This window comes from Pogoniulus pusillus, chromosome 42, assembly GCF_015220805.1.
Source record: "Pogoniulus pusillus isolate bPogPus1 chromosome 42, bPogPus1.pri, whole genome shotgun sequence".
Classification (NCBI taxonomy): domain Eukaryota; kingdom Metazoa; phylum Chordata; class Aves; order Piciformes; family Lybiidae; genus Pogoniulus; species Pogoniulus pusillus.
The window spans coordinates 1,005,559-1,016,407 of NC_087305.1; the positions used below are offsets into that span (position 1 = coordinate 1,005,559).

At 62.1% G+C, this 10,849-nt stretch overlaps 1 protein-coding gene across 1 annotated transcript; it reads right to left on the reverse strand.

The window, feature by feature from the left end:
* Window positions 1-382: 382 nt before the first annotated feature.
* EIF4EBP1 (eukaryotic translation initiation factor 4E binding protein 1) lies at window positions 383-10,323 on the reverse strand. Its single transcript, XM_064175547.1, has 3 exons — window positions 10,088-10,323; window positions 3,921-4,091; window positions 383-792 (listed from the first exon to the last, which is right to left on the reverse strand). Exons 1-3 carry the CDS (start codon window positions 10,233-10,235, stop codon window positions 761-763), a joined length of 351 nt encoding a protein of 116 aa, XP_064031617.1. The 5' UTR covers window positions 10,236-10,323; the 3' UTR covers window positions 383-760.
* Window positions 10,324-10,849: the final 526 nt, after the last annotated feature.

The window sequence follows — 10,849 nt, forward strand, 5'->3', positions numbered from 1 at the left end:
TGCCCAGCAGTCCAGCTCCAGCTTCTTGGGGTGCGGGAGGGGGGAATGGCCTCAGGTTGAGGCTGGGGAGGTTTAGATTGGACATTAGGAGGAAGTTTTTCCTGGAGAGAGTGGTCAGGGACTGGAATGAGCTGCCCAGGGAGGTGCTGGAGTCACCCAGCCTGGGGGTGTTCCAGGGTGGTCAGGATGTGGTTTAAGGTGAATCAAGGTTGGATTTGGTGACCCTGAGGGGCTTTGCCAGCCTGCATGGTGCTGTGATTCTGAGCCCTGGGGTCTGGCAAGGGCTGGCCCCAGGCTGGGTGTTTATCTGGAGGCCACTGCCCTGCCTGCTCCCTGCCAGCTCCGTGCAGTGCTGCCAGGAGCAAGCCAAGGGCCAGCAGGGTTTCATTGCCTCCATCTCCACCGCAGGAGACTCCAAAGGGTTTTTATTTCTCCCTTCCATTGCATCCCTTTAACTTTTACAGTATTAAAAAGATTAACAAAAAAGCATAAAACTGGAAACAAAACCAAGGGCTGAGAGGGTCTCCCCCACAGGCCCCCCGAGGCCCCCCCCTCCCCCAGCAGCAGAGGCTGAGCTCAGTGTGGTGGCGCTGAGGCTGGCTCCTGGTCGTGGGACAGGTTCTGCTCTCCAAAGGGAATCCTCTGCCTTTCCCAGGAAGCAGGAAGGCACTCAAGGCATGGGCTACTTTGAAGCCTGGCTGGTGAGAATCCTCAAGACAAGGTCCTGGGTCATCACTGGAGCACTCCCAGGGCCTGTGCTTTAGATGTCCATGTCAAACTGCTGCTCCTCACCTGGGGAGAGGCAGAAAAGCAGGAAGGAGCTCTCAGTGTTCCACAGCAAAGCACAGAATGGGGGAGGTGGGAAGGGACCTCAAAGGTCAGCCCCAGGGCATAGACAGGGACACCTCCCACGAGAACAGGTCACTCAAGGACTCATCCAACCTGACCTTGAACACCTTTCAGGGAGGTTGTGGAGCACAGAAGTACCCTGGGAAACCTGTGCCAGGGTCTCAGCACCCTCAACCTGTGCCTGTGTCTCACCACCCTCACTGCCAAGAACCTGTGCCCAGGGAGGGAGGATCCATATTAAGGAGCAATGATTCTGTGCTTCAGAAACTTGGCAGCTTCGACCTAAAAGCTGAGAAGGGACTTTTGGCAAGGGCTGGCAGTGCTAGGAAGAGAGGGACTGGATTGAAGCTGGAATAGGGCAGAGGTGAGGAAGAAAATGTTGAGAGTGAGGGTGGGGAGAGACTGGCACAGGTTGAGGGTGGGGAGAGACTGGCACAGGTTGCCCAGGGAGGAGCTTCTGTGCTCCCCCACCTCCCTGGAGGAGTTCAGGAGCAGATGTGTCCTTGAACAACCTGTTCTAGTAGGATCTTCTGTGCTCCACAACCTCCCTGGAGGTGTCCAAGGTCAGGTTGGAGGAGGCACTGAGCAAGCTGTGCTGGTGGGAGGTGTCCCTGCCCACGGCAGGGGGTGGCACTGGATGAGCTTTGGGGTTCCTTCCAACCCAAACCATCACAAATCTTAGGGTTCAGGCATCAAGTTTGATTGTGCAACCCATCTCATCCAGCAGAGAGTGAGCTCTGCCTGCAGAGGGGATCTTGCAGACAGGCAGGAGCAGAGGAGATGCCCTTGCAGTGACCTCTACCTCTGGGATTTCCTTGCAAAAAGAACATGAAGAACAAAGCTGCTGCTGATCCCCAGCCCAAACTTCTGCTCCTCAGTGCCACAGGAACCCATTTCACAACCCCATTATCTCTGCAGCTGCTGCAACAGCTCACACAGTTTGGGAGGATGCCAGCACAAGCAGCCAGGAGCTATTCCTGAAAGAATTCTTCTGTGGAAGAGCCACAGCCCAGCTGGCACCCAGCAGGCAGCCTGCACCTCGGTGTGCCAGGGACTCCAGAGGGCCACCAAAGGTCACAACAGCCTGTGAGAGCCATTAGGCAGTGCTGACTCTGCAATGCTTTTGCCTCGAGTGAGCATGGAAGGCAACAAGACAAAGCTCTGGTGGTTCAGGTCTGTGTTTGCAGAGAGAAGACAAAGAATCTCAACTGAGCAGCTCCAGGTTGCTTCCAGCAGCAGTCTCAGAGACCTTCAGAAGCCCTGGTCCAGAGCAGCTCTTGCTCATGTGGTCTCAGCAGGGCCTTTAGCTAAGTGCTGATGTGCAGAAATTGGGCAGTGGGCAGTAAGTGAAAGTCCTCCTGGGGACTAACCTCTCCCTTGCTCCCTCACACATGCTCAGAAGCTTCTGCAACCTACCCAGGCAGCTGTGGCTGGAGGAAGATGGATGTGTGCAGAGCAGGTTCTGTGCCCCAGGCATCCAGCTCCCTTCTGCCCCAGGAAGCCTGGTGCCAAGAGAAGGCAGAAGGAATTCACAGCTCAGGATGATACCAAACCCCCTCTCTGTCATCTGAGCTCTTTCAGAGATGCAAAGCAGCTGCAGAAGGGCCCAAGACACAGAGAGGCAGCAGCAGCTGCATCCAGCCTCCCAGCACAGCACTACTGCCCCAGCAGCCCTAGCACAGAGCCAGAGGGCCAGGGGCTGGAAGGGACCTCCAGAGCTCAGCCAGCCCAACCCCTGCAGAGCAGCAGCACCCAGAGCAGAGCACACAGCAACACATCCAGGCAGGCTTTGGATATCTCCAGAGAGGGAGACTCCACAACCCCCTGGGCAGCCTGTGCCAGGGCTCTGGCACCCTCCCAGGGCACAAATTCCTCCTCCTGTTTCCATGGAGCTTCCTCTGCCTCAGCTTGCACCACTGCCCCTGTGCTGTCAGTGGGCACCACTGGGCAGAGCTGGCTCCAGCCTCTGCCACTCACCTGCACATCTTTGTAACCACTGCTGAGGTCTCCTCTCAGGCTCCTGCTCTCCCAGCAGCTCAGCCCCAGCTCCCTCAGGCTCTCCTCATAAGGAAACTGTTCTGCTTCCTTCTTAATCTCTGTGGCACTGTGCTGGACTCTCTCCAGCAGTTCTGTGTCCCTTTTGAGCCCAGAACTGGACACAGTAGTCCAGATGTGGCCTCACCAGGGCAGAGCAGAGGGGCAGGAGAAGCTCTCTCGATCTACTCACCACAGCCCTTCTAATCCACCCCACAATGGCATTGTCCCTCCTGGCCACCAGAGCACACTGCTGGCTCCTGCTCACCCTCCAGGACCCCCAGGGGCTGGATGTCATCCTGTGTGACCTCCTCTAGGTGACCCTTCCTTGGCAGGGTGTTTGGACTTGATCTCCAGGAATCCCTTCACAGGCTCACAGATGTCAGGGGTTGGAATGGAGCCAAAGCAATCAACCACTCCAAGCCCCTGCCAGAGCAGGACCATCCAATCCAGCTCAGGGCACACAGCAACACATCCAGACAGGCCTGGAAAGGCTCCACACAAGGAGACTCCACAACCTCTCTGGGCAGCCTGTGCCAGGGCTCTGGGACCCTTCCAGCCAAGAAGTTGCCCTTGTGCTGAGCTGCAACCTCCTGAGCTGCAGCTTCCATCCACTGCTGCTTGTCCTGTGCCAGGGAGCAGTGAGCAGAGCCTGTCCCCCCCTCCTGACCCCCAGCCCTCAGAGGGGTATAGACATTGATTCAATCCCCTCTCAGTCTTTTCTTCTCCAGACTCTCAGCCCCAGGGCCCTCAGCCTCTCCTCACCAGGCACTGCTCCAGTCCCCTCATCATCCTCACAGCCCTCTGCTGGGCTCTGTCCAGCAGTTCCTGTCCCTCTTCACCTGGGGAGCCCCCAGCTGAAGGCAGTAACCCCTCCCATGCAGTGCCCCCCAGGAGCACAGAGCACTCTCTGCTTTTGTCACCACAGCACTCAGCAGAGCTCTCAGGCACCTCCTGGCTCCAGCCCACCTCTGCCCTTCGCTTCCCCCTCCCCAGGAGCCAGCAGTGCTCTCCCCTCGGTTCTGGCAGGCCCTCACCTGTGCTTCCTTTCTCATCACAGTTGTGGATGTGATTGTTCTCCATCTTCACCTCCTCCACGTTTGGGCTGGTGACTCCTGGAATGTTGGGAAGGTCAGAAGGAGGCGTTTTGGCGACCGGGGAGTTGCGACACTCCATCAGGAACTTGCGGTCGTAAATGATCCTGGTACCTGTGGGGAGACAGCAACAGCCTCAGGGCCCTCCCTCCCCCACAGCTGCATCTGCAGAGCAGCACCAGGAGGCAGATTTAAAGCCCAAACTACTCCATTTCATTTATTCTATCTTCTCTTTACCACCTGCCCTGCTCACTTTTGGGCTAGAGGGAAGCCACTGACCCTCTGTGGGCCAAGGGAGAGCTGCACAAAGAGCCCAAACCCAGCCTGATGCCCCCTGAGGAGGGGCAATAGGTCCAGCCCCTCCTGTCCCAATGCCATGGCACACAAAGGGCACTGCAAACTGAGTTTCATGCCCACTGAGAGCAGACTTAGAGTGGAGATTAGGAAGAAGTTCTTGGCAGTGAGGGTGGGGAGAGACTGGCACAGGTTGAGGGTGGTGAGACACTGGCACAGGTTGCCCAGGGAGGTTGTGGAGCACAGAAGCACCCAATGTGATCAAAGATCACATTGGGTGCTTCTGTGCTCCACAACCTCCCTGGAGGTGCTCAGTGCCAGGCTGGATGAGACCTTGTGCTGGTTGGAGGTGTCTCTGCCCCTGGCAGAGGGTTGGCACTGGCTGAGCTTTAAGATCCCTTCCCAACCCATTCCATCAATCTCTTCTGTTACAAGGCTCTGCCAAGCTGGCAGGGGCTGAGCACAGACACGTGCAGAGGGCACTGCCACCCTCCAAAAGCCTGGACTCAGGGAGCCCTCTGAGCCTACAGCTTTGAATGGACCTGGCAGTGCTGGTGGGTAACAAGTTAGCCATGGCACAGCAGTGTGCCCTGGGGGCCAAGAGGCCAATGGGGTCCTGGGGGGCATTGAGCAGAGTGTGTCCAGCACATCCATGGAGGTTCTCCTGCCCCTCTGCTCTGCCCTGCTGAGACCTCATCTTGAATACTGTGCTCAGTTTGGGGCTCCCCAGTTGAAGAGGGACAGGAACTGCTGGAGAGAGTCCAGTGGAGGGGTATGAGGATGAGGAGGGGAGTGGAACACTGCCTGGTGAGGAGAGGCTGAGGGCCCTGGGGCTGAGAGTCTGCAGAAGAGAAGACTGAGAGGGGATTGAATCAATGTCTGTAACTCTCTGAGGGCTGGGGGTCAGGAGGGGGGGACAGGCTCTGCTCACTGCTCCCTGGCACAGGACAAGCAGCAGCAGTGGATGGAAGCTGCAGCTCAGGAGGTTGCAGCTCAGCACAAGGGCAACTTCTTGGCTGGAAGGGTCCCAGAGCCCTGGCACAGGCTGCCCAGAGAGGTTGTGGAGTCTCCTTGTGTGGAGCCTTCCCAGGCCTGTCTGGATGTGTTGCTGTGTGCCCTGAGCTAGACTGGATGGTCCTGCTCTGGCAGGGGCTTGGACTGGATGATTGCTTTGGGTCCTTTCCAACCCCTGACAGCTGTGAGCCTGTGAATGGTTAACCAGAGCACAGCCCACAGGCCCTGCCCTTCGTGGAATGAGACACCAGAGCAAGCCTCAGCAGGAGCGGGGCTGAGCTCTGGATTTCTAGGAACAGCAGTGGGCTGCACAGCCTGTTCCCTGCGAAGGGATTGCACTGGGGAATGCTGAAAACCACAGACAGAAGAGAGCTCTCTCCCAGCAGCTCACAGCCTTAACCCCTGCAGTGCTGCAAAAACATTTCCTCTTCCCCAAGAAAGCTGCATCCTGCTCTGGCTCAGGTCCTCATGGTTGGAATGGACCCAAAGAGCTCATCCAGCCCAACCCCCTGCCAGAGCAGGGGCTCAGGGCACACAGCAACACATCCAGGAGGAGACTCCACAACCTCTCTGGGCAGCCTGTGCCAGGGCTCTGGGACCCTTCCAGGCTGTTTGTCCTGTCCCAGGGAGCAGTGAGCAGAGCCTGTCCCCCCCTCCTGACCCCCAGCCCTCAGAGAGTTACAGACATTGATTCAATCCCCTCTCAGTCTTCTCTTCTGCAGACTCTCAGCCCCAGGGCCCTCAGCCTCTCCTCACCAGGCAGTGTTCCATTCCCCTCCTCATCCCCCTCCACTGGACTCTCTCCAGCAGTTCCTGTCCCTCTTCACCTGGGGAGTCCCAGACTGAAGGCAGTGCTCTCAATGGGGTCCCACCAGGGCAGAGCAGAGATGGAGGGGAACCTCCCTGGCTCTGCTGGACACACTCTGCTCAATGCCCCCAGGACCCCTCTTGGCCCCCAGGGCACATCTCCCTGGCAGGCACTGAGCTGTGCAGGCACTGAGCTGCGGCTCACAGCTGCCCTGGCACAGGGAGCTGGCCTGGGTTGGCAGCAGGGCTGTGGGAGCTGCCACTGGGTGCCACACTCCAAGAACCTGCTGCTGAGCACTGAAAACCTCCTCCCTGCAACGCTCTGAGCTGCTCCAGCAGCTCCACGGGGGAGAGCTCAGCTCCAGCAGCTCTCTGCTCCGTGGCGCATTCCTGGGAGGTTCCCCGAGCTGGGATGGGATGGGTGGGAGGGATGGGATGGGATGAGGCTTCCTAGAACTGCACCTCCTGTCCCAGGGATCAGGACAAGAGCTTGCAGGCGCTGCTGGCTCTCCTGGCAGTCACATGCCTGTGAAAGCCAACACCCTGCGGGGGCAGAGCAAGGCACCTGCCTGGGCTGGCAGCAGGCACAGCCCCAGGCCGCACATGGGCTCCTTCCCCAGGCTGACAGCAGCTCTGCTCCTGTCCCAGAGGGCTCAGGATGTGCTCAGCAGGGAATTCTGCACCCCGTGGGGACTGCTCTGCTCCCCACAGCCCTGGTTACACCTTCCACAGCTCTGCTGCTGGGGGAGCCTGGAGGAGAAGCTGCTGCAGTCTGAGTCCCTTGCTCAGGCTGAAACGTTGGGTCTGAGGAAGTGCCCAGTCCAGCAACTCCTTCCTTCCCTGGTGCCCTGCTCCTGGCAGAGGCTGGGCACCACGAGCTGCACTGCCCCAGGGGATGGGCCATGCCATGCACATGGCTGAGCCAGCAGCTCCAGCGGCAGCTCCCTCGGCACAGCTCACAGCAGCTGGCACCAGGGCAGGTGCCCTCTGCAAGCAGGTGAGGAGCCTGGGCAGGCACGAAGGGAACACTGAGCACACTTCATGCTTTAAGGTCAGGGAGTCCGAGAATTGTTTATGCTGGAAGGGACCTTTCAGATCAAGTCCAAGCATTAACCCAGCACTGCCAGGGCACCACTAAACCATGGCCCTCAGCACCACATCTACACAGCTCTGAAACCCCTCCAGGCATGGGGTCTCCACCACCCCTCTGGGCAGCCTGGGCCAGTGCCTGACCACTCCTGCAGCAAAGAATTTGGGGACAAAAGGCCACTGACAACAGTGCAGGAAGGGCAGCCCTCACCTCCATCATGCCATGTGCATCCATGAGCCACATCTCACCAAAATCCATGGATGTGTGGGTTAAGAGCACAGGAAGCAGAGGCTCTCAGATCTCAGACTGCTTTGGTCCCAGTGGCAGCTGAATCACAGAGTGCCAGGGGCTGGGAGGCACCTCCAGAGCTCAGCCAGCCCAACCCCTGCAGAGCAGCAGCACCCAGAGCAGAGCACACAGCAACACATCCAGGCAGGAGTTGAATATCTGCAGAGAGGGAGACTCCACAGCCTCCCTGGGCAGCCTGTGCCAGGGCTCTGGCACCCTCCCAGGGCACAAATTCCTCCTCCTCTTTCCATGGAGCTTCCTCTGCCTCAGCTTGCACCATTGCCCCTGTGCTGTCAGTGGGCATCACTGGGCAGAGCTGGCTCCAGCCTCTGGCACTGCTGAGGTCACCTCTCAGGCTCCTCTCCCAGCAGCTCAGCCCCAGCTCCCTCAGGCTCTCCTCATAACAGAGCTGCTCCACTCCATCTCTGTGGCTCTGTGCTGGGCTCTCTCCAGCAGTTCTGTGTCCCTCTTGAGCTGGGAGGCCCAGAACTGGACACAGGGCTCCAGCTGCAGCCTCAGCAGGGCAGAGGAGCAGGAGAAGCTCTCTCGACCTTCTCACCACAGCCCTTCTGATCCCCCCCAGGAAGGCATTGCCCCTCCCGGCCACCAGAGCACACTGCTGGCTCCTGGGCACCTCCCACCCTCCCGGACCCGCAGTGCCGTTCCCCCCGGGCTGGGGGCTGTGCAGTGTGCCGGCTCCACGGCGGACAGCAGAAGGAACTCACTGCAGCAGCGAACAACGAGCCAGGGCTGAGCCCTGCCAGGCCCTGCAGCAGCTTTGCATCATCCCTCCGCTAGCCCCGGAGCTGACCCCGGCGCTGGCAGCACGACCTGTGCTCAAACAGGCTGGGACACGGCACAGCCCCACGGTCACGGGAGCGCCGGGGGCCTGCCAGCTGCACACCCCCCCACAGCACACACGGTCTGCCCTGCTCCCCCGGGCCCCGGACAGCGATTAGCTCTCCAGCGCTGATCCTGGAGGCTCATGACGCCGTTAGCTGCTGGCTGGCTCCGAGCTGAGAGTCGTTTCCAGGCTCTATCTCCCCAGCCCGGCGGCTGAAGTGCTCCTTGCAGCGCTTGAGCTGCTCGCTGCTCGCAGAGACGCCAGAGCACAGGGCAGGAACAAGGCAGCCGCTGCAGCTCCCCAGCCCTGCTCTGCTCACCCCAAACCCCGAACCGAGCGAGGCAGCGGCGCCGACTCCTGCCCTCCCTGCTGCCTTTTAACCCCTCAGGCGCCGTGCTGGGGAGTGACCAGCGCGTCCGGGGACCAAACCATCCCCCACTGAGCTCCTCCGAGCACAGCTTCATCACTTCTGCTCCTCACGGTGGTCTTTCATGCAGCACGGCGGAGGGGGGAGGACAAAGCCTTCATGGTCTGGATCTCAAAGCAGCGATCAGCAGGAGCAGAGCTGCCCTGGCTGGGCATGCACACACCGAGCTGGGGCCTGCTGTTATCACCCCCAGCAGCAGCCGCCCCTCCCAGGAGCCCAACCACTGCAGATAAACAGCTGCTGCAGTGAGCAGTGCGGGCAGAGCCCTGCAGCTGGGCGAGCCCCGCAGGGAGCTCTGCACGCCAGGCGCCTGCCGGAGCAGGCGGAGGCAGAAGGCACAAGGGGTGGCCAAGACAAACAGCAGGCTGGCAGCATGGGTGCCCGCAGCCTCCCTCCGCTGACCCCACTCCGAGCAGGCAGTGAGCAGAGCAGGCTCCCACGAGCAGTTTGTTCCTCTTGGGGACGAGATCCCCACGGGAGATTGCTCTCGGCAGCCACACGCAGCACAGAGCGAGGCGGCGCCGTCCCCCTGCCTGCCCCCCTGCCTGCCGCCCTGCCTGCCGCCCTGCCTGCCCCTTGCCTGCCCCCTGCCTGCCCGGGGAACGCAGCAGGCTGCTGCCGGGGGTCAGAGCAAGGTGGGACGGAGAAAAGGCCCCAGAGGTTTGCTCGCTGCACATGAACGAGTAACTCGGATGGGTTTGCTCCACGCGAGGCCGCCCGGAGCAGGCAGCAGCTCTGCTTCCCAGCCCGCCCAGGCAGGGGCTGCTTTGCTGCACCAACCCTATCCCCCCCCCGGCCGCCTCCCTGCCCCTCGTAGCACAGCAGGGGCCAAGCTGCTGCGGAGAAGCCTGGCCCTGCCTAGCCCCCCCGACCCACGCACAGGCCTGCCAGGCGCCCTGCCGGCCCCGAAGGGAGCGCAGCCACGCAGCGGCTGCCCGGGCGTGGGGCTCCCCCCGCACAGCACCGCAAAACGAGAGCCCTGCACAACCGCGCACCGCCGGCCGGGGGGAGTCCCTCCCGCCGCAGAACCGCAGCCAAGGCGGGAGCGGACCCGAGTTAGCACCGCACAAGGCTCCGGGCAAGGCAAGGGGTCCCCTGCAGCGCTCCCCGCACGCCCGCAGGCAGAAGGGGAGTCCCCATCCCCTGCCGCCCCCCGTTCGAAGCGTGGCCTCCCCCGGGCCAGACCGGAGCCTCCCACACGCTGCCTGCCGGCGCCAAAGCCTCCCCCGCAGCCCTCCCGCTCCCCCGACAGAGCGCCCGGCCGGCTCCCGCCGCAACGCCGAGGCCGCTCCCCGGCTCCGCGGGGCACTCCCCGGTGAGAGGCCCAGCCCCGGCCCGCCGCTCACCGCCTGGAGTGGTCCCGAAGACGGTGCCCCCCGGCGTGGTGCTGTAATCACCGGGCGGCAGCGGAGCGCCGTCGGGCAGGGCGAGGCACTTGCCGGGCCCCGGGATGTCGCGATTCGGGGTCTGCCCCTGGCAGCAGCGGCCTGACATGGCACCGGCACCGGGACCGGGACCGGGGCACTGCCGCCGCCGCCGCCCTGCCGCCACGTCCGGCCGCGGCCCCGCCCCTTCCGCCGCAGGGTGTGACGGGAGCTCGCGGGGGGCGGGGCTGGGGGCGGGGTTAGCCGCTATGGGCGGGGTTTGTGCGGGGGCGGAGCTTGCGGCGCACGCTGGGTCCCTGTGCCCGCCGGTTGCCCTCGGGCCCCGGGCGCGCAGCGCCGGTGCCTCTCCCCGGGGGTGCCTGTTGTGCCCTGTCGCCCCGAGCGCCATGCAGTCCCCCCGCAGGACCCACGCTGCCCCCTGCCTGCCTCCTGCAGGGGTCTCGGCCACCCTACCCTACCCGGGTGTGTGTCGTTCCCCCCAGCTCACTGCTCCCCGCCTGTCCCTCGGGGTGGCCGCTGTGGGAGGTCCCGGGTGGTCCCGGTGTGAATCCTAACGAGACAGATGTCCGCCTGCCTGGGTGGCGGACCCGCGTCCCAAACGGCTCGGTCACCTCCGCGGGGGTCTGGAGCAAACCGGGAGGTGGCAGGATGGGTGCCGGGCGCCCGGAGCGGAGCTGCTCCGTTTGTGCTGCCCAGACTCGGGGGAGCAGGAAAAGCCCAACA

Excerpts from the sequence above, each read along its gene's own strand:
- EIF4EBP1 (XM_064175547.1), bottom strand. The coding sequence starts at position 10,235 with ATGTCAGGCCGCTGCTGCCAGGGGCAGACCCCGAATCGCGACATCCCG. Across the intron at positions 4,092-10,087 it reads CTTCGGGACCACTCCAGGCG|GTACCAGGATCATTTACGAC; the intron begins GTGAGCGGCGGG and ends GTCTCCCCACAG. Across the intron at positions 793-3,920 it reads TGATGAGAAAGGAAGCACAG|GTGAGGAGCAGCAGTTTGAC; the intron begins GTGAGGGCCTGC and ends GCCTCTCCCCAG.